Source organism: Solea senegalensis, linkage group LG4, assembly GCF_019176455.1.
Source record: "Solea senegalensis isolate Sse05_10M linkage group LG4, IFAPA_SoseM_1, whole genome shotgun sequence".
Lineage (NCBI taxonomy): Eukaryota > Metazoa > Chordata > Actinopteri > Pleuronectiformes > Soleidae > Solea > Solea senegalensis.
The window spans coordinates 1338418-1364291 of NC_058024.1; the positions used below are offsets into that span (position 1 = coordinate 1338418).

A 25874-nucleotide genomic window follows, 5' to 3' on the forward strand; every position below is an offset into this window, starting at 1 on the left:
TAGTTTCCTCTGTTCTGCTGCAGATGGCAGCAGAGATGAAGAAAAACAGGAAGGATGAGAGAGAAAGAGAGAGAGTAACAATGAACGTCTCTGTTTCTCATTGGATGAAGGAGGAGGAGCTCTCTCTCTGTCAGCTGCAGTCTCCTCCTCTCTCCCTCCCTCCCTCGCTCTCTCTGTCAGCAGCAGTCTCCTCCTCTCTCTCTCTCTCTCTCTGTCAGCAGCTCTCTCTCTCTCTCTCTCTCTGTCAGCAGCAGTCTCCTCCTCTCTCTCCCTCTCTCACTCTGACGATGCGGACTGAAACTAAGGATTAATCATTTGAATCCAGGGGTTTTTTCATCTTCTTCCTGTTTTTCACGGTAAGAGTCTCCACTCATCTTCATCTTCACCGTCATCATCTTCTTCTTCTTCTTCATCATCAACAACATAATAATTATGATGTGTGTGTATGTGTGTATGTGTGTGTATGCACACACACACATACACACACATGCACGCACACGTTAGTCTATGTGGATGGTGTGTGTGTGTGTGTGTGTGTGTGTGTGTGTATCAGGTGATCTCATGTGCTCCAACAGGAAACTGAAGTTTGTAAACCGCTCACTCTCCCACACCAAAGTCCATAGAGAAAATGAGTGATTTTAACATCACACACACAGGAGCTGCTGCTCCTCTGCTGCCTCGTGTGGTCACTTTGTGTCACTGAAATGTCTGATGGTAGATTTTTAAATGAACTCAGTGATGGAGGCAGCAGTGGATCAGCAGCTCCTGTGTGTGTGATGTTAAAATCACTGGTTTTCTCTGTGGACTTTGGTGTGGGAGAGTGAGTGGTTAACAAACGTCTGTCTAACAGTGAGATAAAGACGTGATCATGTGACGTAGATATCGCCGACTCAAACTGACACAGACTGACAAGTCTTTTGTAAAGTGACGAGCTGAAGATGGACGTGATGAGTTTGTGGTGGAAAATCTATAATGGTAAAAAGTTCATGGACTTCAGAGACAACAACATCCTCCACCACTCAGAGGCGCTATTGTGTCATGAATGCTCAAATTATGTGAAGAAGACGAAAAACAGAGAAAGCATGAAATGAATGTTTCCCCTTTTATTAACACACACACACAGCTGCACTGTGTCCTGGCTCCTCCCCCTCTCCTGTGACAAAGCTGACCCTTGTCTCCATCTCTGTCTTCGGTTGTCTTCTGTCTTCTATTGTTTTTGGTTGTCTTATGTTGTCTTCTGTCTTTTGTTGTATTCTTGTCTTTTGTTGTATTCTTGTCTTTCGTTGTCTTCTCTGGTCGTCTTCTGTTGTCTTCTGTTGTCTTCTCTGGTCTTTCTTCTGTTGTCTTCTCTGGTCGTCTTCTGTTGTCTTCTGTCTTCTGTTGTCCTTTCTGGTCATCTTCTGTCGTCTTTGTCTTCAACCACATTATTAGTTTAATTTCAATCAGATTAACATAATAATCTGTACATTTTGTGTAGAAGTGTAGAAACATTGTTTTAAGTTCTGATGTTCTTGAGTTCTGATGTTCTTAAGTTCTGATGTTCTTGAGTTCTGATGTTCTTGAGGTCTTGAGTTTTGATGTTCTTGAGTTCTGATGGTCTTTTGTTCTGATGTTCTTGAGTTCTGATGGTCTTGAGGTCTTGAGTTCTTGAGTTCTGATGGTCTTGAGGTCTTGAGTAGTTGAGTTATGATGTTCTTGAGTTCTGATGGTCTTGAGGTCTTGAGTTCTTGAGTTCTGATGGTCTTGAGGTCTTGAGTAGTTGAGTTATGATGTTCTTGATTTCTGATGTTCTTGATTTCTGATGTTCTTAAGGTCTTAAGGTCTTAAGGTCTTGAGGTCTTGAGTTCTTGAGTTCTGATGTTCTTGAGTTCTGATGTTGTGATGTTCTGATGTTCTTAAGTTCTGATGTTCTTGAGTTCTTATGTTCTTGAGTTCTGATGTTCTTGAGTTCTTGAGTTCTGATGTTCTTAAGTTCTTAAGTTCTTAAGTTCTTAAGTTCTGATGTTCTTAAGTTCTGATGTTCTTATGTTTTGAATTCTGATGTTCTTATGTTCTTGAGTTCTGATGTTCTTGAGTTCTGATGTTCTTATGTTTTAAATTCTGATGTTCTGATGTTCTTGAGTTCTTGAGTTCTGATGTTCTGATGTTCTGATGTTCTTGAGTTCTTGAGTTCTTGAGTTCTTGAGTTAGTTCTTGAGTTCTGATGTTCTTGAGTTCTGATGTTCTTGAGTTCTGATGTTCTTGAGTTCTAATGTTCTTGAGTTCTGATGTTCTTGAGTTCTTGAGTTTTTATGTTCTTGAGTTCTTATGATCTTGAGTTCTGATATTCTTGAGTTTGAGTTCTTGAGTTCTGATGTTCTTGAGTTCTGATATTCTTGAGTGATTATGTTCTTGAGTTCTGATGTTCTTAGGTTCTGATGTTCTTAAGTTCTGATGTTCTTATGTTTTTTGATGTTTATGTTCTTGAGTTCTGATGTTCTTAAGTTCTTGAGTTCTGATGTTCTTAAGTTCTTGAGTTCTGATGTTCTTGAGTTTTTATGTTCTTGAGTTCTTATGATCTTGAGTTCTGATGTTCTTAAGTTCTGATGTTCTTATGTTTTAAATTCTGATGTTCTTATGTTTTGAATTCTGATGTTCTTATGTTTTAAATTCTGATGTTCTGATGTTCTGATGTTCTGATGTTCTGATGTTCTTGAGTTCTTGAGTTCTGATGTTCTTATGTTTTCTTGATGTTCTTATGTTCTGAGTTCTTGAGTTCTTGAGTTCTGAGTTCTGATGTTTGTTTTTATGATCTTGAGTTCTGATATTCTTGAGTTCTGATAGTCTTCAGTTCTGATGTTCTTGAGTTCTGATATTCTTGAGTTCTTATGTTCTTGAGTTCTTATGATCTTGAGTTCTGATATTCTTGAGTTCTGATATTCTTGAGTTCTGATGTTCTTGAGTTCTGATATTCTTGAGTTCTTATGTTCTTGAGTTCTATTGTTCTTGAGTTCTGATGTTCTTATATTTAAAATTCTGATGTTCTTATGTTTTGAATTCTGATGTTCTTATGTTCTGATGTTCTTGAGTTCTTGAGTTCTTGAGTTCTTGAGTTCTGATGTTCTTGAGTTCTGATGTTCTTGAGTTTTTATGTTCTTGAGTTCTAATGTTCTTGAGTTCTTATGTTCTTAAGTTCTTAAGTTCTGATGTTCTTCTGATGTTCTGAGTTCTGATATTCTTGAGTTGTGATGTTCTTGAGTTGTGATGTTCTTGAGTTCTGATTGAGTTTTTATGTTCTTGAGTCTGATGTTCTTGAGTTCTGACGTTCTTGAGTTCTGATATTCTTGAGTTCTGATGTTCTTGAGTTCTGATGTTCTTGAGGTCTGAAGGTGCAGCTCATTTCTACAGAAATAAAATATGAATATTTCAGTGAGTGGGGGAAGAAAAATAAGAAGAAAGAAAAAAGAGAAGTTTCAGTCCCACACAGCTGAGGTGAAGGAGGAGTAATGAGGGAAGATGTATACTCTCCTTTTTTAATCTGCTAATGAGAGAGAGAGACTTCAGTAAATCATTCCCACAGACGTTTCCTACATTAGTCTAATTGTTATCAATAAAGATATTTCAGTGAGAAACACACACACAGCAGTTAATGTGCTGTTAGCGCCCCCTGCTGCTCAGAAACAGCCGAAAACATGGATGAAACAAATACCAGGAACAAAAAAACATCTTAATATCTGTGTCACATGATCACATCTTTATCTCACTTTAGTAAACCACTCACTCTCCCACACCAAAGCTCATAGAGAAAATCAGTGATTTTAACATCACACACACAGGAGCTGCTGGTCCTCTGCTGCCTCGTGTGGTCACTCTGTGTCACTGAGGTCAATCTGAATGAAGGATTTCGAACACTGAAGTGACTAAATCAAACAGTTGAACTTAGTGATGGAGGCAGCAGTGTGTGTGTGTGTGTGTGTGTGTGTGTGTGTGTGTGTGTTAAAATCACAGATTTTCTCTATGAGGTTTGGTGTTCTTTAAAAACTGAGATTTACTGGGAAAGATAAGAGGACGACTGACCGTCATCTGACCACAGCCTCGCTCTCTCTCTCTGACTGTCTGTCTCTCTCTGACTGTCTGTCCGTCTGTCTCTGACTGTCTGTCTCTCTCTGACTATCTGTCTCTCTGACTGTCTGTCTCTCTCTGACTGTCTCTCTCTCTGTCTGTCTCTGACTGTCTGTCTCTCTCTGTCTGTCTGTCTCTCTCTGATCTGTCTCTCTCTGACTGTCTCTCTCTCTCTGTCTGTCTGTCTCTGACTCTCTGTCCGTCTGTCTCTGACTGTCTGTCTCTCTCTGACTATCTGTCTCTCTCTGACTGTCTGTCTCTCTCTGACTGTCTCTCTCTCTCTCTCTGTCTGTCTGTCTGTCTCTGACTGTCTGTCTCTCTTTGTCTGTCTGTCTCTCTCAATCAAATCAAAAAGGTATTTATCGTCATGGTAATGTACATCTTACATTTATCAACATTGTTCATACACTCTTATTCACACACTATATACAATATGAACAATATCTGTATAAACACCCATATTATGAGTAGTAAATACAGAGAGTAGCTGTTCAGTAGGTTAGCTGCTCTTCTCTCTTGACTGGCTGTCCCTCAGTCTCTCTGTCTCTCTCTCTGGCAGCTTGACACACATTGTGCTTCATGGTGCATTTACTTTTCTCTCCCAGGACAAACTGTAATGCTGCTTTGTCTGGGATGTTTTCAAATTCACTGTATTGTTGCAGATTTTGGGGAAAACCGAGTCTCTCAGGTCTTTGTTTGTGTGGCAGTGTAGTAAGAAGTGCACGTCTGTCTGTCCTCTCTTGGTTGCCAGGTCTGTCTGTGTCGGCCTGTGGTCACTTCTCCTGTATGGGGTCAGGGTCTTCAGATATTTTGGGGGGTGTTTTGAGGCAGGGGAGGGTTGGTGGTGGTCAGCCTCCGGACCAGCTGACTGAGGCCACTCCTCTCTATGTTGCTCTCTTGGCTGTGTAAGGCTTGGTGGTGATCTGAGGCGTGGTCACTAGTTTGGAGGTGTTGAGAATGAGATGGCTCTTTTCTGGATGTCAATAAGGAGCGGAAACTGGTCCAGTTCAGCTCTACATGCATTATTTGTGTATGTGTATGTGTATGTGTATGTGTATGTGTATGTGTAAGTGTTTGTGTAAGTGTAAGTGTATGTGTTTGTGTTTGTGTTTGTGTATGTGTTTGTGTTTGTGTTTGTGTATGTGTATGTGTATGTAAGTGTATGTGTATGTGTAAGTGTTTGTGTATGTATGTGTATGTGTATGTGTATGTGTATGTGTATGTGTTTGTGTAAGTGTATGTGTATGTGTATGTGTATGTGTATGTGTTTGTGTACATGTGTATGTGTTAGTGTTTATGTAAGTGTTTGTGTGCTCAGCGTGAACTGAGGTCTGTTTCTCTCACTCTGAAACACCATGATCTTAGTTTTCTTCTTGTTGACTGACAGAGTTGTTGAAGGTGGTCTAGGAGCTGTTGTAGTCCCTCTTCAGGTCTAGGAGCTGTTGTAGTCCCTCTTCAGCAGTTGGACAGCAGCACTAGATCATCTGCATACCAGAGACATTTGATGTGTGTGTTGTTCAGGAAGAGGCCTGGAGTTGACGACTCATCTAATGTTTTTGCTCGTTGATTTGTGTAGATGTTGAAAAGTGTTGGGCTCAGACTTTCCTTGCATTAATCCTCAGTTCTGGGAGAAAAAGCCTGTTGTGTTGTCTTGGATTTTGACTGCACACTTATTGTTAAGGTACATTGTTTTGATGATGTCGTAGGTTTTTCTGTAATAATTGGAGCAGGACGCCCTCGTGCCAGATTGAGTCCCATACTTTTTCAAAGTCTACAAACAGGAAGATATTTTTGATTTATTTTGTTTGACTGTGTCTGAGGATATTGAGATTAGCGAGGTATCGCTGTAATCTGCTGTTGATCATTGAGCAGAACATCTTCCCCAGGTTGCTGCTGACACATATCCCTCTGTAGTTGTTAGGGTCTAATTTATCTCCATTTTTGAAGATGGCCGTTATTAGTCCCTGTCTCCAGATGTCGGGACAATGTCCCCCACTCAACACCATGTTGAATCATTTCAACAGTGCTGTGTGGAGTTGTCTGTCTGCATATTTGATCATTTGGTTTAATATGCCATCAACACCACAGGCTTTTTTCTGCTGTAGAGCCTTAATTGTTTCATGGAGTTCTGTTTGTGTTCTAGGGAAATCTAGAGGGTTTTGTTGGTCTTTTATGATCGGTTCTAAGATTTGTAGTTTTTTGGAGATACCCTTTTGGGCTGGGTTAAGTGTGATTGGACTGTACATTTGGATAGCCAATTCTTCTTTGTCGGGTTTGTTGAGTTGTTTCCAGTTTTTCCAGAATTGATTGGAATCTATCGCTTCTTCCATTTCGGTGAGTTGTTGTTTGATGTGTTGTGTTTTCTTTGATCTGATGGTGTGGTGATATTGTTTTTGTGTTTGTCAGTATTGATGTCTTATCTCCTGGTTGTCTGGTTCTCTATGCTTTTGGTTTGATAGTTTCCTAAGTGTTTTTCTGAGGTTTTTGCATTCTGAGTCAAACCACTTGTTTTTGATCAAAGATTAGGTTTCTATCCCTCACGGCTAGATTCATTCCTTCTTTGTTATGTAGATATGTTTGAGTGAGGAATGTGTTTATTATTGAATGAACTGCATGTTGGTCCTGGTCTTGGCTGTTTTCAGTCCATCTATAGGGTTGTTCAGTGTTATGTAGTTTGTTGTCCTCTTCTATTGTGTAGTGTGTTTTGTTGTGTTTTAGGTACAGGGTGATGTTGATGTGGTCTGATGGGGGGTCAGAGGACTGACTGTAGAGGCTCTGAGGTGATCAGGCTCTATGTCTGTTATCATGTAGTCGACGGTGCTGCTGTGTGTGTGTCTCCCAAAAGAGTCTCCTCATTGCCTACCATTAACGATGTACAGTCCTAGTGATCGGCACAGCTGTAGTATTTGGTTGATGTTTTTGTCATAATTATTCCTGGGCTGTTGTGATGAAGTTAATGCCTCTGTGGTTATTAATGTTGTCCGGTGCAGTGCCTGTTCTAGCATTGATGTCCCCGCAGACCAGGATCTTACCCTGGGTCTGGCAGTGACTGATATCATCTAGCCTCTGAGAAACAGTGTTCTTTAAAGTATTGGGATTCCGAGGGGGGTATGTATATCGCGCATAAGAACATGTTTTCTTTTATCGAGTGTATGTCTGTGTGGTGTGTCTTCTATCTCACCCATCAGCTGTGAACATAGTAAGTTCAGCATCTGCTGGATGTCTGTCAGCTCAGTGGTGGAGCTCCGGACTGCCTGTGCATAGCTGTGGCTCTGTGATTGCTGCTCCTGTGGATTAGTGCTTGACGAGGTGTGGGGTCTGACTGGGTTTTGGATGCGATGGTAGACTGAAGGCGTGGCTAGTAGAGGCTGTGGCCTCTGCCGGGGGTGGCTGTAGGGTGGTGGTGTGGGGAGTAGTGGCATCCTCTGGGCCTAGAGGGGTGTTGGTCTGTGGCTGTAGGGTGGTGGATGGGGGGGGTTTTGCCGATATCCTCCTTGATTTGGTCGGTTGCTGGTGGTCTTTCTCTGTCCATCTGTCTCTCTCTGTCTGTCTGTCTCTCTCTGTCTGTCTGTCTCTGTCTGTCTATCTCTCTCTTATTCTCAATAAACTCCTGTTCTATAATTAGATCAGAGTGAGCTGTTGGGAAATTGATTACTGACCTAGATTACATTACATTACATTACATGTCATTTTGCAGACGCTTTTATCCAAAGCAACTTACAATGGAATTGAGTACAATCAGCCAGGGATGGAGTCGAACTTGCGACCATGATGTCTTTCGCACACAGGGTACCGGTCTTAACCACTGAGCCACTCCACCCCATTCACACACCACACACACACACACACACACACACACACACACACACACACACACACACACACACACACATACTTCTGTGAGTTTCAGTCCAGCTAACTAGCCTCTGTCTATCTAAGCTAGGCTAGTGATTCTATTGTATTTGATTTGTGTGTGTGTGTGTGTGTGTGTGTGTGTGTGTGTGTGTGTGTGTGTGTGTGTGTGTGTGTGTGAGTGTGTGTGTGTGTGTTACAGATATACAGTATAACAAACTGAGAGCAGCTTCCCGTTAAAGGTTATTGATCTGTCTCTCTCTCTGTCTCTCTCTCTGTCTCTCGGGTGGTCTCAGGTTCTCTGAGTCATTAGTGCATGGAGGCAGACAGACAGACACACAGACAGGGGGAGGGCGGGCGCCTGAGAGGATGGATGAGGAAGGACAGAGAGAAGTGATGGTCAGGTCATATAACAGAGAAGAAAGGGTGGAGGAGACAGGGAAGGATTTAAGGACAAGAGGAGAGGACAGATGAACAGAGAGGAGAGGTGCATGATGGGAGTAATGAATCACCTAAGTGAGACACCACATGTCCTTCAAACCTATGTGAGGTCAAAGATCAGCGCGGAGACATGTACACACACAGACACACGGGGTGTATGTTATTATTTGATGACATCACGGTGTCTCCGCCCACTAAAATGATGTCAGGTGTAATTGTGTGACATCATCACAGCTCAGGAGATGATGGATCAGGTCAAAGGCTCAGTGATCGGCTGCTCTGGTCTAATGTGATAAAGACTTCCTGTCTGTGTCTCTGCTCGTCTGTTACTGTCTGCAGGGCCGGAACAAGCCTTCATGGTGGCCCCTCCCACCACCTCAGAGCTGTTATTCATGCAAATGTAACACGATACATGTATTCACTATGTTTGTGTTATTGTTTATTTTCCTCATCCATTCTCCTTCTCCTTCTCCTTCTTCTCCTCCTCCTTCTCCTCCTTCTTCTCCTTCTTCTCCTCCTTCTTCTCCTTCTCCTTTATCTTAATCTCTAACATTCTGGGAACAGAGAGAAAGTGAGAGTGGGCGAATGACAGAAGGGGAGAGAGAGGGAGGTCATTTCCTGTCATGTGATGCTGATAATCACTGTAATTACACAGACAGGCTAATGCTAGGATGCTCAAAGGGACGGTTTGTGGGTTTTTATTAGAAGATGTGGAAACTGACGTGTGTAAAGAACTCACTCTCCCACACCAAACCTCATAGAGAGGTAAAGACGTGATCATGTGACGTGGATATGTCGTAAACCGACGAAGATTTTATTACATAAAATCATCAAATGTTCCATTTTCACTGAGAGTGAGTGTCTGTGTCTCAGCAGCAGGGGGCGCTCACAGCAAAGGTCAGAGCTGACTTTGTCATCGACATCAATAAAAACTGTGATTTAATTAAAGCTAATCAGTATAAAGTAATGTATTCTAAGTCATGTGACATCATGTCCGCAGAGGAAAGCTCACCTGAGACAGGAAGTGACATCATCACTAACGCTCACAGACAGAACTTTTTCCCTCTTGCTGTTGTTGCTGTTGTTGTTGTTGTTGTGGTTGTTGTTGTTGTTGCTGTTGTTGTTAGTATTCTCACACACACACAGAATAACATTGATTTGAAGTGAGTCCTGTGAGGAAACCACTCGTCGTCACAGGATGTAAAAATGTCCCGGGTCAGGAACGGTACCTTCACTGGGTGGGCGGGGTGTGGGCGGGGTGTGGGCGGTGCCTGATGACCACGTCAGCGAGATACCAGTGACAGTTTTATGTTACAGGATCAGTTATTCAGACACACATTCTTGCTGATGTTGATGATGAAGTGAAATGTTATAATATTGTTTTTATGGAGCGTGTATAATATATGAACACGAGTAAATAACCTCGACGATCACAGCAGCACACACTGTTAGCCACGCCCACTGTCCGTCCACATAATGTGAGTGGACAGATTTTTAGTCTCAGTGTGACCTTCAGCACAGTGTGTGTGTGTGTGTGTGTGAGTTAAACCACAGAGGTTAACGTCCTGCTGAAGGAGCCTCAATAATTCATACACTCTGGATTTGCACCCCCACATCCCTCTCTCTCCCACACACACACACACACACACACACACACACAGACTCAGTACTCTGCTGTTCTACCATATCTGCGTCTTTGTAAGTTTGTAAACCACTCACTCTCCCACACCAAACCTCAGAGAGAAAACCAGTGATTTTACAGAAGAGCTGCTGGTCCTCTGCTGCCTCGTGTGGTCACTTTGTATCACTGAGGTCAATCTGAACAAAGGATTTCAAACAGTGACAAAAATCAGACATTAGAAGTTAGTGATGGAGGCAGCAGTGGATCAACGACTCCTGTGTGTGTGTGATGTTAAAATCACTGATTTTCTCTATGAGCTTTGGTGTGAGAGAGTGATTGTGTGTGTGTGAGTCAGTGGTTTACAAAAACACACACGCTAAGAAACATGAATGTAACTAAAAAAAAGAGCAGTTTCACTTTCATCTTCTTCCATCTCTCATCTGTGTGTGTGTGTGTGTGTGTGTTGTCATCAGACTCTCTTCATCTACCATGGCAGACCGCCTGCATCATGACCTACTTCAGCAGATTGTGTATTTTTTATGAGACTGGGAGGTGCAGACACTCTCTGTGCTAATGGAAATGCACACACACACACACACACACACACGCACGCACGCACACACACACACACACACACGCCTGTGTACCTGAAGATCCTTGACAGATGCCTTTAATGCTGTTCTCCAGACGACACATCAACACACACACACACACATACACACTCAGTGCTAATCACCACTGAGTGATTGTGTCCTCTCGTCTTCTCGTCCTCATCTTCATGTTCTTTCTCTTTCTTACAGAGTTAAAGAGGAACAGGAACGAGGATTAAACTTTGACCCCACGCCGGTCTGTCCTCCCACGCCAGTCTGTCCTCCCACGCCAGTCTGTCCTCCCACAGCTCCAGGACTCTTCAGGGATCCTCGTTGGGTTCCTCTTGAAGGTTCTCTGTGGTGTTCTGGACAGATCCATTCGCCTCAGGACATCAGACCTTCATGCGTCTCCCAGCAACCAAATCCAAACACACGTCCACGTCCACATCCACGCCCACGTCCACCATGAGCTGTGAACGGGAGTTTGGCGACGGGGTCATGGGAGTCACACTCACACTGCGCCTTCTCATGCACGGAAAGGTGAGTGAGTGAGTGAGTGAGTGATGGTTTCTATTTTTTCTTTATTGTTCACAAAAAAACAACAAAGTCTCAAATACAACATATACTAGCTAAGCTAAGTTAGCTAACTTAGCTAAGTCAGATTTTGTGACTGGGGCCTGGATAAGACATTATTAGCTTTAGAAGCTAAATTAGTAAAACGGGGACCATTGTTTACCTAGCATTAGCTACTAACTTTACTAAGTCATATTTAGTGACCGGAGCCTCTGTGTTTATTAGCTTTACAAGGTAGGTTAGCTAAATCAGAGCTGGCTGTTTCGAACATTGTTTAACAACCATTAGCAGCACATTATTAGCTTCACAAGCTAAGCTAGCTCAGGTAGCTGAGTCAAACTCACAGTATATGAAATATAAACAGATTTTTAAGTCAAAAATGTTCTCCCTTAGTGTCAAGTGTGTCATTCTGATGCTAAAAATGCTAAAGGCAACACTGTTTGTATTCTCTCCTCAGGAAGTCGGAAGCATCATCGGGAAGGTGAGTGACTTATTTAAAAACAAGTATATATCTTTATGTATGTGCATATATAAATAAATCAAAAATTAAGTCAAAACTTAAGACAAGATAATGAAATGTGACATGAACACACTCAGCGTCACCGTGAACAGTGGATTAACAGTGTGTCAGACGTTCAAACAGTGTGTGTGTGTGTGCGTGTGTGTGTGTGTGTGTGTGTGTGCAGCGCTCACAACAACAACCCTCCTTTCCAGATTAAACCCGTGAAGCAGCACAGGTGTGGGAATGAGATTATGGAAGAAAAGTGTGGAGATGAAGCTGCTCCGGGGTCTTTTCTCTCTCCTCTGACTTTATTAATATTCTCTGAATGATTGTAACACACGATCAGAGCTGAGCTCCTGATTCTTCACTAAACACTGAATAACATGGAGAAATGATGATGATCTCAAACGTCACAAAGTTAAAATCATTCAAAGAAATCTGCACAAAACACATGAACCTTGTTTGTTTGTTTGTTTGTTTGTTTCCACAGAAAGGAGAAACTGTGAAGAGAATAAGAGAAGAGGTGAGACACATACAAACACACACACACACACATACAGTAGATGCGCTCCTTCTTCTCCTCCCTCACTTTTATTCTTACTGATGATAAATCTCACGCTTTCCTCTCCTCCATTTCCTGGCATTCTTCTTTCCTTCTCCTCAAAATCACCTCTCCTCCTGCACTCCTCCCTCCTCTCTCCACCTCCTCCTCTCCCCTTGTCCCCCACAGAGCAGTGCAAGGATCAACATCTCTGAAGGTTCCTGTCCTGAGAGGATCATCACCATCACTGGTCCAACAGACTGTGTGTTCACAGCTTTCACCATGATCACATTTAAACTGGAGGAGGTACTCACACACACACACACCTCTATCACTGAGTTAAAAATGTGTCTTTTAAAATATTTAATTTAGACTTAACTCAGTGGCACAAAGTGACCACACGAGGCAGCAGAGGAGCAGCAGCTCCTGTGTCCCTGCAGCTAAAATCACTGATTTTCTCTATGAGGTTTGGTGTGAGTGTGTTGTAAAATAAATTTTAGTAACTGAACTATAGACTCAACTGATACAATTCAGTTTAAATAATGATATTTTTAGTATATGTTCATGTCTCTCTCTCTCCCCCTCTCCCCCTCTCCCCCCAGGACCTGGCAGTGTTGCTAGTTAACGGCACAGTAACCAGTAAACCTCCGGTCACGTTGCGGCTGGTGATCCCGGCGAGTCAGTGTGGCTCCCTCATCGGGAAAGGTGGCTCGAAGATCAAGGAGATCCGAGAGGTGAGAGGGTGAAAGAGTGAGAGGATGAGAGTAAGGTCCAGTTTGTTTGACACGTGTGTGTGTGTGTTCAGACGACAGGTGCGCAGGTGCAGGTGGCAGGTGACCTCCTCCCCAACTCCACAGAGAGAGAGGTGACGATATCAGGGAGCCAGGACGCCATCATCCATTGTGTCAAACTCATCTGCACGGTCATCGTAGAGGTACGAGTGTCCAGCAAATCAGTGCTGCTGGTCCACTGCTGCCTCGTGTGGTCACTTTGTGTCAATAAAAGGAGTCTGAATGAAAATGTTTAAAAATCACAAAATGACTTATTTGAGTGCTGGAGGCAGCAGTGGATCAACAGCTGTTGTGTGTGTGTGTTGTTTCCTGTTCGTCCGTCGCTGCAGTCGCCGCCGAAGGGAGCGACGATCCCGTACAGACCGAGCCCGACGCCCGGCACCGTGCTGCTCACAGGAAACCAGGTGAGTGCATCGCCACGGCAACCGCATCATCAGCAACATCTCACGTGTATATTTATTAGAGCTGTCAACGGATTAAAAAAAAAGAATGAATGAATCACAAATATAAACCTGTATATATATACATATATATATATATATATATATATATATATATATATATATATATACTGTGTGTGTGTGTGTGTGCGTGATGGAGACAGAGGGGTGCAGGAAATAGAGAGGGATGGAGAAGATGGAGGAATGATGGAGGGATGATGGAGAGATAATGGAGAGATGATGGTGGGGATGATGGAGGGATGATGGTGGGATGATGGAGAGATGATGGTGGGATGATGGAAGGATGATGGAGGGATGATGGAAGGATGATGTAGAGATGATGGAGGGATGACTGAGAGATGATAGATGGATTATGAAGAGATGATGGTGGATGATGGAGATGATGGAGGGATGATGGAATGATGATGGAGAGATGATGGAGGGATGATGGTGGAATGATGGAAGGATGATAGAGATGATGGTGGAATGATGGAGAGATGATAGTGGGATGATGGAGAGATGATGGAGGATGATGGTGGGATGATGGAGAGATGATGGAGGATGATGGTGGAATGATGGAAGGATGATGATGAAGGGATGATGGTGGAATGATGGAGAGATGATGGGGATGATGGAGATGATAGTGGGGATGATGGAGGGATGATGGAGGGATGATGGTGGGATGATGGAAGGGTGGTGGAGGGATGATGGAAGGATGATGTAGAGATGATGGCAGGATGACTGAGAGATGATAGAGAGATGATGAGAGATGATGGTGGGATGATGGAGTGATGATGGATGATGATGAGAGATGATGGAGAGATGATGGAGTGATGATGTGGGGATGATGGAGTGATGATGGAGGGATGATGGAGGGATAATGGAGAGATGATGGAGGGATGATGGAAGGATGAGAGATGATGAGGGATGATGGAGAGATGATGAGGGATGATGGAGAGATGATGTTGGGGATGATGGAGGGATGATGGAGAGATGATGGAGTGATGATGGTGGAATGATTGAGAGATGATGGTGGAATGATGGCAGATTATGATGGAATGATGGAGAGATGATGGAGTGATGATGGTGGGATGATGGAGAGATGATAAAGAGATGATGAAGGGATGATAGAGAGATGATGTGGAATGATGGAGAGATGATAGTGGGGATGATGGAGTGATGTAGGTGGAATGATGGAGAGATGATGGAGATATGATGGAGAGATGATGGAGATATGATGGAGGGATGATGGAGAGATGATGAGTGATGATGGTGGAGGGCGGAGCTCTAACTGGTGTTGTCTTCTCATTGGCTGAAGGTGTTTGAGGCGTCAGACTTTGGTTCACATCCTCTGTTCTCAGTGACACAGGGAGGAGTGGATCTGCAGCAGGTGAGTGAGGACGACTGACTGAAAATGCAGCAAAACCAACATGAAAATAACTTTTTGTTTTTTGAGAGAGAGTTCTTTTACTAAATCTATTTTATCTATGTCACATGATCACATCTTTATCTCACTGTGAGACAGACTTTTGCAACAGGAAACTGAAGTTTGTAAACCACTCACTCTCCCACACCAAACCCCACAGAGAAAATCAGTGATTTCCCCATAGAGAAAATCAGTGACCACTGCTGCCTCGTGTGGTCACTTTGTGTCACTGAGTTCAGTCTAAATTAAATATTTTAAATGCTCAAGTGACATTTGAACCTAGTGATGGAGGCAGCAATGGATCAACGACTCCTGTGTGTGTGATGTTAAAATCACTGATTTTCTCTATGGGGTTTGGTGTGGGAGAGTGAGTGTTTTTTTCTGTTGGAAAAGTCTGTCTCACAGTGAGATGAAGACGTGAACACGTTCATCATGTTATCTAATTATAGTTAAAAGTCACTGAGACCTGTTGTGTGTGTGTGTGTGTGTGTGTTATAGACATATGCAGTACAGAGTCACTACAGCATCCCACATGCAGAGGTGAGCTCCACTCCAAGACAAGCAGTGCCTCATTTGCTTAAATCACAGAGTTATTTATTCTCTTAGTAACATATATACTTATAAACAGTACATATGTATGTATATATGTGTATATATGTATATATTTATACATACATATACATATATATATATATATATATATATATATATATATATATATATATATATATATATATATATATATATATATGAACCTTTTTTCTGTATTTCAGTTAGCAAAGCTGCACCAGTTCTCACTGCAACAGCAGGGCCTGACTCCCATCAGCCAATCAGCTTCACAGGTTCTGTCTGGTATGTATGGACATACATACACACACACCAGTGAACACATGTTCATGGAAACATATGTTCATAAATAACATAATAATAATAATATTTGTCTCAGTCAGGGGACAAACAAATATGTACAAATACAAAGTAATAGAAGCTAATAATAAAATAGTAATAACTGTATGTGTATACATATATTTGTGGTAACATAACAATATTAAAGTCACGATATTATCACCATATTTTATCACAATATTATCACAATATTTAAGTCACAATATTTAAATGTAAGAAAATACAAATCAAATGTGTTTTTTTTTTCTCAGGTGCTGTTGAAGCTTCTTCCCAAACATCATCTCAGGAGCTCCTCATTCCAAACGATGTACGTGTTCACAAGAGAATCTGGGTCTCCATATTAAGTCACTATATTTAATCACTGTATTTAAGTCACTATATTTAATCACTATATTTAAGTCATTATATTTAAGTCACTATATTTAAGTCACTATATTTAATCACTATATTTAATCACTATATTTAAGTCATTATATTTAAGTCACTATATTTAAGTCACTATATTTAATCACTATATTTAAGTCATTATATTTAAGTCACTATATTTAATCACTATGTTTAAGTCACTATATTTAATCACTATATTTAAGCACTATATTTAATCACTATATTTAAGTATTTAAGTCAGTATATTTAATCACTATATTTAATCATATTTAAATCACTATATTTAAGTATTTAAGTCAGTATATTTAATCACTATATTTAATCATATTTAAATCACTATATTTAAGTCACTATATTTAATCATATTTAAATCACTATATTTAAGTCACTATATTTAATCTATATTTAAGTCATATTTAATCACTATATTTAAGTCATTATATTTAAGTCACTATATATAATCACTTTATTTAAGTCACTATATTTAAATCACTATATCTAAGTCACAATATTTAATTACTATATTGAAGTCACTATATTTAATCACTATATTTAAGTCACTATATTTAATCACTATATTTAAGTCATTATATTTAAATCACTATATTTAGTCACTATATTTAATCACTATATTTAAGTCACTGTATTTAAATCACTATATTTAAGTCACTATTTAAATCACTATATTTAAGTCACCATATTTAAATCACCATATTTAAATTACTATATTTATGTCACTATATTTAAGTCACCATATTTAAGTCACTATATTTAAATCACTATATTTAAGTCACCATATTTAAATTACTATATTTATGTCACTATATTTAAGTCACCATATTTAAGTCACTATATTTAAGGCACCGTATTTAAGTCAACATAAGTCACCATATTTAAGTCAACATGAGTTATCATATTTAAGTCAACATAAGTCACCATATTTAAGTCAACATAAGTCACCATATTTAAGTCAACATGAGTTATCATATTTAAGTCAACATAAGTCACCATATTTAAGTCAACATAAGTCATCATATTTAAGTCAACATAAGTCACCATATCAAAGTCTCCTCCCTGATGGCAGCAGGCTGAAGAGGCTGTGAAGGGTGGGTGGGATCTCCTGCAATGTGGGTGGCTTTGCGAGTGAGGCGGGTGTTGTACAGCTCTTGGAGGGTGGGGTGAGAGGTGCCTGTGATCTTCTCCGCTGTTCTCATCGAGGCGCTGAAGCGTCCTTTGGCATGATGCAGTGCAGGCGCCATACCACACCGTGATGCAGCTTGACAGGACGCTCTCGATCGTACCCCTCTAGAAGGTGCACATGATGGGTGGCGGGGCTCCAGCTCTTAGTTTGCGGAGGAAGTGGAGGCATTGGTGAGCCTTCCTGGCCAGTGATGAGGTGTTGGTTGTCCAGGAGAGATCCTCTGAGACATGCACACCGAGGAACTTGTTGCTGCTCACCCTCTCCACAGCAGCGCCGTTGATGGTCAGAGGGGGGTGTTGGGTGTGCGCTCTCCAGAAGTCCACAACAATCTCTTTTGTCTTCTCCACATTCAGAGAGAGGTTGTTGTGCACGCACCACGAGGTCACATGGCTCACCTCACTCCTGTAATTTGTCTCATCATTGTTACTGATGAGACCTACCACGGTTGTGTTGTGCGCAAACTTGATGAGGAGGTTGGAGTTGTGCAGTGGTGTGCAGTTGTGGGTCAGCAGGGTGAAGAGGAGGGGGCTCAGCACAGATCCCTGGGGGGCCCCCATGTTCAAGGTGATGGTGCTGAGTCTTTATTGTCCAGATGTGTGAGGGCTGGGTGGAGGGCGATGGGATCCTCGGTCGAGCGATTTGACCGGTTTGCGAACTGGAAGGGGTGTAGGGAGGGAGGAGCAATCTGTTCAGCTCATTTAGCAGAGAGGTGGAGCTGTCACAGGTCTGTGGGGGCTTGTAGTGATTGTCTGTAGCCCTGTCACTGAAGCCGTGGGCTATCCTCCTGGAGTACTGCCTCTTTGCCTCTCTGATGCCGCATGACAGGTTGGCCCTTGCTGTCCTCAGGCCGACCTGGTCTCCTGCTTTGAAGGCAGCGTTCCAAGCCTTCAAGAGCCTGTAGACCTCCCCTGTCATCCATGGCTTCTGGTTGGCCCGAATACGTCTTGAGGACAGTTACCTCATCAATGGTCATTTGGTGATGTATGCAGTGACGGTGTCAGTGTACTCCTGGAGGACGGTGGTGGAGTTGTGGGAGGCAGCTTGTTTGAACACCTCCCAGTCTGTAGTGTTAAAACAGTCCTTTAGTGCCTCTACAGACCCGACACTTTATGATCATGAGCTCTACTAGTGGTGAGCAGTGCTTATTCACTACAACAGCGTCCCGACAGCACGCGTCGTTGATGTAAACACAGAGCCCCCCCCGTGTGTCTTACCCCCTTCGATTAGGGCTGTCTGCCGGATGGCATGTTAGCCTCTCAAGTCGAATGGCGCGGCCCGGGACTGTGTCATTCAGCCATGTTTCCGTAAAAACAGCAGTCTCTCACATTCCTCTGGGTATTCCTTAGGAGCCGTATGTAGTCCATTTTATTGTCCAGGGAGCGTACGTTGGCCAGCACGATGGTTGGGATGGCCGGCTTGTGAGGGCTAGCCCCTAGCCTGGCTCGGATACCTCCGCGATTGCCCCTCTTCTGTTTCCTCTCACACCGCTTGTGGCGCCTCCACTCTGGGCGTGGTGCAGGAGTGGGGGTCGGGGCTGGTCCAGGCCTCCAGAGCAGACCGCAGCCTTGTAGTCTTTCCTCATACGCTGGGGTCGTGTTTGGGTCTCAGATGTTTGGTGACACAACACGACTAAAGACAAACAAAAACAGTAAGACTTGTACAGAAAAGTTGTATTGTCGGGAGGGAGAGAAGCCCAGGATGTTCAACATAAGTCACCATATTTAAGGTGAATTTTATGGCTGTAGAATTGTTAATACATTCATAGGGTGAACGGCAGAGACACACCCTGGACAGATCGCCAGTCCATAGTTTTTGAATTTTATATATATAGATATAGATATATATTCAGATAGCAAACTTGTTATGGTAGTTATGGTAATGAGACGTACACATGCCAAGTCCTGTCAGTTAGATATACTGTACATATATTCAGTTCTACAGCCATACATACATATATATACACACACACACACACACACACAGCAGCTCACGACTGGCTGCTTTGGCGTGTTACATGTTTCCAGTCAGTGAAGCAGAACTGATGACACTGATAAGTGTGTCTCACTCAAGGACGTTTGACATTTGATGGACATGTTTACGAGGTCAAAGCTGCGACCTTTAGTTTACACACACAGTCTGGTTTCCATGACTTCGAAGGACATTACAATGTAATGTCCTTCTCATTTCCTGGAGACTTACTCTGAATGTATAGCAGTGTTTTTAAAACAACGACCACAAAGACTGTTCATGTTTTCTTGTGTTTGGAGGCTCTGTTAGTGTTTTCTAACACGAGCAGAGGACGAGGGCGGGGTCACGCCTTCATGGGAAACTGAATAGATAATCAACACCTCTGTGCTGCTGCTGCTGCTGCTTCTGCTGCTTCTACTGCTGCTGCTTCTGCTGCTGCTGCTGCTGCTGTCGCCTTCCAGCTTAACACTGAGCAGTTTTAGCATGTTTGTACATACACAGTGAGTGTGTGAGGTAAAGAGCAGAGCAGTGTAACACAGCAGCTTAAAGCTGCTGCATGAACGTGTGTGATATGTTTGTTTGTGTGAGTCACTGAGCAGCTTAAACATCACCCTCTCACACACACACATCACCACAGCAGCAGGGGTTCGCTCAGAAATAGGCCTCTCTCTCCGCCCTCTTCCTCCTCAGCTTTAAAGGAGAACTATGCAGGATTTTACCTTAATTTAACAGCTCCAGAGTCGTTGTGACGGTAAATGTCTTGTTGTGTGGAGACTCAGAAAATCACTCACTCTCCCACACCAAAGTCCACAGAGAGAATCAGTGATTTTAACATCACACACAGGAGTTGTTGATCCACTGCTACCTCCATCACTAAGTTCAAATGTGTTATTTTGTCACTTCAGTGTTTAAAATCCTTTGTTCAGATTAACCTCAGTGACACAAAGTGACCACACGAGGCAGCAGAGGACCAGCAGCTAAAATCACTGATTTTTGGTGTGAGAGAGTGAGTGGTTTACAGATTTCAGTTTAACATCAGTGTGTTATTAAGTAAGAAAACTCCTCTCTGGCTCCTCCCCCTCTCACAGCTGATTGGCTCTATCATCGGTCGCCAAGGCTCCAAGATAAACGAGATCCGTCAGGTGTCAGGAGCTCAGATCAAGATCGGCAGTCAGATGGACAGCAGCAGTGATCGTCACGTCTCCATCAGCGGCTCACACGTCGCCATCAACCTGGCACACTACCTCATTACTGCGTGGTAAGCACCTGAGGCTGGAGGAGGAGGAGCCAAAGGAGCCAGAGGAGGAGGAGCCTGTTGGTTTCCTGAACGTCTCGAAAACCTCAGTCATCTTGGTTTGACCACATGACATTTAATCTGAGGTTATATAACAAGACCCTCTACATCAAAGGTTAAAGGTCAGAGAGTGAAAGGCTGAAGGTCAGAGTGAAAGGTTAAAGGTCAGAGAGTGAAAGGTTGAAGGTCAGAGAGTGAAAGGTTAAAGGTCAGAGTGAAAGGTTAAAGGTCAGAGAGTGAAAGATTAAAGGTCAGAGAGTGAAATGTTGAACGTCGTTGAGTGAAAGGTTGAAGTTCAGAGAGTGAAAGGTTAAAGGTCAGAGAGTAAAAGGTTAAAGGTCATTAATATGCAAATTCATGACTGAGGGACAAACTCTCTCACTCACAGTCCAGTTTACCTCATTCTTTCATCTGCATGTTTTGGACTGAGAGGAAACAGGAGAACCTGGAGTTTAAGTTTAACTAGTGGTGCTTTTCCACGACATGGAACCAGAGTGATGAGTGAGTGAGTGAGTGAGTGAGTGAGTCATGCAGGCGAATGATTCAGTCACTCGTTTGTGTTGCGTAGAAAACAATGTCACCACAGTTTCACGCAGTCGTGCTGCGATGACTCCGCCCACGTGGAGGAGGAGCTATGAGTCAAGCCGTGCTGGGCCTGTGTCGTGGAAAAGTAGATTCAGAATAGGACTTTAAAAGGTCACACTAAATCCAGAAATGATGTCATGATTGTTTGTTTTTCATGCTAATGTGTCGACAATGGTCTTGTTCCCTCCTCCCTAAGCCCCTCCCTCAGCCACACCCTCCATCTGTGCAGTGAACTCCCACAATAATCTGTTACAAAACAACAACAAAAACACGCCCGTCTTATCATTTCACTTTGTTTACCTTTTATTCTCCAAAGTTTCCTCTTTGGTTGAGTTTTTATTTTTATTTTTTTAACATGTCTTTGATTTAACCCTTTAACCCTTCTCCATCCAAAACTCCCCCTCCTCCCTCCTCCCTCCTCCCTTCCACTTCCTGTCCCCCGTCCTCCAGTTTAGAGACAGCCAAATCCACCGCCCAGTCCTCCTCCATGTCGTCTCCCGTTGACCTGACCATGAGCTTCACCCAGCCTGCTCCCCCCGCCTCTACCTCGTCCTCCTCCTCCTCTTCCTCCTCCTCCTCCTCCCTGGCAGCGATGGGCGCCGCGCTGCCCCACGCTCCCATCCTGGGCGCTCCCTACGCCCTCCCCCTCTCCAGCCTCCTGGGAGTGAAATCCTTCCCGTACCTAGCGCTGTCCACGCCCTCTGCGGCGGTGGCTCCCATGTTACCGGGCTCAGTGGCGTCGGGAGCGAACGTCCCGGTCCAGGCTCACGCTGCGGCGGCGGCGGCGGCGGCAGCGGCACTGGCGTCCTACACCACTAAGATTTCCACGTCAGCCAATGGGATGAAGAAGCCTGAGCGACAGAAGTTTGCTCCATACTGATGAAGGTCAGAGGTCAGAGGTGGGGTTTTTCTCAGATGGAGGGCATTTGTATTTTGTCTTTTCTCTTTTTTTTTCTTATTGATTCGTCTGAACTGAACAAAGTGGGATCAGTGGAAAATGTTTATTTATGATCAGGTTTGTTGCTAAGAATCAGGTTTTTTTGACGTAGGCTCTACGTCAGTGGAAGCTCGGGTTCACACTGGACGCGGCTCGTTATGTCACATCCTGTTCTTGTTTCAAAGTAAAAGAACTGAAGCATTTCTTTTTATTTCAACAAAGCTTTAATGGACCAACAGAGCCATGGTTCTCAAACTGTGGTACATGCACCATCAGTGGTACATGGAGGATGTTCTGCTGTATAAACCAGGGTGTGTGTGTGCAGTAGAGTGTGTAGAAAATGATTAAATAATAATAATGAGTCACTTTATCTCTCACTCCATGTTAACCCTGAAGGACTATGTTCATGTGTTCATACATATTCATATATGGATGTTTTCTTTGTTCCTACAGTCCTACTAAAACAAGTGTTACAATCAGACCCTTAAGGACAAAAATGTCCTTTTGAAACTCATTCAAACTGCATTTTTTCATCCCTTACATTAAAACATAAAACATGCATTTGATTATATCTGGGTTTTTACCATGGACCTGATCCTTTTTATTAATCTCCAGCAGGAAAACATGCTATTTCCACTAGATGGCACTGTGTAAGTGTTGCTGCTAATTATTGACATTCATTTTTTTTTTTACTTTGCATGTTGTATATTGAAAAAAAAGTCATCTAAACATGGTGACGTCATGACCAAAACCTGGCATTTAAAGGGTTAAAATCTTAGAAAAATGAATTAGTATTTGATATCAATAATTAAGTCAGATGTAGGTGAAATGAAAGTAGAATTTTGTAATGGTTTGCTTTTTGTTTGAGTTTTTCTTGTGGCTTTTTTCCTTGTACGTTATTATTATTGTTATTATTATTATTATTTTTAGAGCCCACCCTACTTTCACTAAACCAGTGTTTGTTGAGTATATGTGAGGGAGAGAATAAATCTGCCTCCTGTGAAAAGGTTTACACCACTGTATTTTAACAGTTATAATATTTTCTCAGCTGTTTCTTGGTATGTAAAAAATAGATGTTTTATGATTTTCAAAGGCAGCGTTTGTGTAAAAACCAGTGTGAACCCGACCTCAGTGAAAAAACATCAAGGGTCGTAAAAAACCAAAGATAATAATTCATGTAGAAAATATTGAATTATAAGACAACGTTTAAACTCTTAAATATCAATATTTATATCATGGGTTGAGTATCATTAGGATTATACAGATACTCATAGTGCTTATCAATACTTTTATTGATACTCGTGCAAAATAATGAATACGTGCATTAGCAGTGATTTAACGCTATATTCCACCTGCAGTCGCAACTCTGGATTTTACCGTTAATCACACTTATGTCGCGTTTGTTTAATTTATAAGCATAAATGTGTCGCTAATGCTGTTTCTGTTCGCAAAATACCACAGCTGCTAATGCTAACAGATCAGTTAGCAGCTGCTACATTAGCCAACATAACCAGTTAGCAGCTGCTACATTAACTAACATGACCTGTTAGCAGCTGCTGCTATATTAGCCAACATGACCAGTTAGCAGCTGCTACATTAGCTAACATGACCAGTTAGCTGCTGCTGCATTAGCCAACATAACCAGTTAGCAGCTGCTACATTAACTAACATGACCTGTTAGCAGCTGCTACTATATTAGCCAACATGACCAGTTAGCAGCTGCCACATTAGCTAACATGACCAGTTAGCAGCTGCTACATTAGCCAACATGACCAGTTAGCAGCTGCTATATTAGCCATGAATGTACAAATGTAGGTACACAATCATTGTTAGTTAAGTTTCCCCTTAGCGACCAGCAAGCTGTGAATTTAACTAACTTAAACTTAAACTTAAACTTAACTAACTTAAACTTCTAACTTCAGCTTCGTTAAAGACTCCAGAGCTAATTTACGTTTTTACATGCTTTTATTGTGACGTGTCAGAGGAAGTTTATCAGAAGGTTGAAAATGTTGTAATGATGTCTGTACTGGTGAAAAGCACCAGGGGGCAGTGTAAGCATTAGCATACTTAAAGTGACAGTGAACTCTTCCGAAGTAAATTTTTCACACGTTTTTTTTCCTGCCAACATGGCGGCGTAACCAGAGTCATATGACGTCTGATCATTTGGAACCAACGAGGAACTGGTTCCAGTTTAGTTTCATATCGTACAGCTTTGTCATGGGTTTTTTTGCGATCACGTTTGCAGTCGTGTCAGATTCGCGATCACACGAGCTTGTGTGTGATGTTTCCGACATTTCTTTCCTCAGACAATCGTGTACAGCAGCAGTTTTGCTGAGTCACTGTGAGCAGAAATGAACCTCAGGGTCACTCATTCCTCGCGTGTTTACGTCTCTGTGTGCAAAGACAATTCGCAAAGAGACAAACAAACAAAACTTCAGGTAACATTTGACTTTTTTAAAGGAGCAGTTCCCTGTTTTACTGTAAAGCTGTGTCTCGTTTCACAGGTCGCCGAGCAACAGAGCTAACAGCACATAGCGGTTTTGAATAAATTTATTTTTTTAACATATGTTCATGTAAAGCCTGGTAATTATATTTAAATGTTAGTTTTGTTTGTTAGCCGTGGACGGAAAAAACACGCATTTCTGGGCTGAGACTATTCACTGTTTTCCATCACACACTTCTAACTCGACTTGTTTTCCATGACTTCATAGCTCCTCCTCCACGTGGGCGGTTTCACAGCATGTCTGTGTGAAACTCTGGTGACGTGGTTTTGTCTCCACGACACAAACACAAACGAGTAAACTTGTAAAGCAGTTGTTTTGGGTGAAAGTGAATCATTAGAATCATTAGAATCATTAGTTGACAGAATGGTCGTTCAGTCACTGCCGTCTCTGAATCCTCCACACTCCTCTCTGAAAACACATTTACTGAATGTTGCAGATGAACTTTTTTAAGTCTCTTAATTTTGATCTACAGTGACATCGTTGACTTTGATGTCGCGCTCGTGATTCTTCAGTGATGACACTCTCTGACCAATCAGAGGCCGGCAGTCTGACGTTACATGTTAGTATCATCTGAACCTCGTCAGAGCAGGAACTAAAACAAACAGCAGGTTCTGTCACTGCTTACTGTTGAGTTAGAAGTGTAGTGTAATGGAAAAGCGTCATCAGACACTGTGACACACTCAGCCTCCAAATGCAGACTCTGAAGGAGGCGGAGCCTGGACAGACAATAATCCAACCTATGACATCATCATTTTCCAATAATCCCACTTCACTCTGTCTTCGTCTGAACTCTGTGTGTGTGTGTGTGAGTTTTGTTTGTTGCCCTTGTCGCGGAGACTCCGTCAGAGACTTTGTCAGAGACTCCGTCAGAGACTTTGTCAGAGACTCCGTCAGAGTTGGTTGATGTTGTTGGTGCGGTGGAAACTTTAAAAGCCATAAAGACTTTAGCAGCTTTCTCTCTCTTGTATACTCACACATGTATTGAATAATGTGAAATATTCCCTCAGAGAGTTTCTAACACTGAGCTTTTCTATAACATGTATGCGACTGTTTTGTTGTGTTGTTGTCGTCGTTCACATTTAAAAATGTGTTGATTATTAAATTATTTTTTTTAACTTATAGTGTTTTAGAAAAAAAGAATCTTCCTAAAATGGCTGCAGGTAAAAACTCTTTGAACAAAACAACAACAACAACATTATAATAATAATAATAAT

The 25874-nt window shown here is 42.2% G+C and overlaps 1 protein-coding gene across 4 annotated transcripts; it reads left to right on the top strand.

Annotated features, from left to right (window-relative positions):
- Nucleotides 1-250: 250 nt before the first annotated feature.
- LOC122768000 (poly(rC)-binding protein 4-like) lies at nucleotides 251-25613 on the top strand. Of its 4 annotated transcripts, none has more exons than XR_006360263.1 (14): nucleotides 251-356; nucleotides 10816-11145; nucleotides 11636-11659; nucleotides 12171-12203; nucleotides 12411-12527; nucleotides 12824-12955; nucleotides 13027-13155; nucleotides 13342-13416; nucleotides 14771-14842; nucleotides 15377-15418; nucleotides 15652-15730; nucleotides 16036-16091; nucleotides 20429-20749; nucleotides 20792-21175. XR_006360263.1 is itself a non-coding variant. In XM_044023597.1 (14 exons), the coding sequence occupies exons 2-14, from the start codon at nucleotides 11008-11010 to the stop codon at nucleotides 22097-22099; spliced, it is 1497 nt and encodes a 498-aa protein (XP_043879532.1). In that variant the 5' UTR covers nucleotides 251-356; nucleotides 10816-11007; the 3' UTR covers nucleotides 22100-25613. The 4 variants fall into 4 exon arrangements, 3 of the variants coding, with proteins under 3 accessions (XP_043879532.1, XP_043879534.1, XP_043879533.1); XM_044023597.1 differs by lacking the exon at nucleotides 20792-21175 and adding an exon at nucleotides 21670-25613 and having other exon boundaries at nucleotides 20429-20598; XM_044023599.1 differs by lacking the exon at nucleotides 20792-21175 and adding an exon at nucleotides 21416-21593 and having other exon boundaries at nucleotides 20429-20598.
- Nucleotides 25614-25874: the final 261 nt, after the last annotated feature.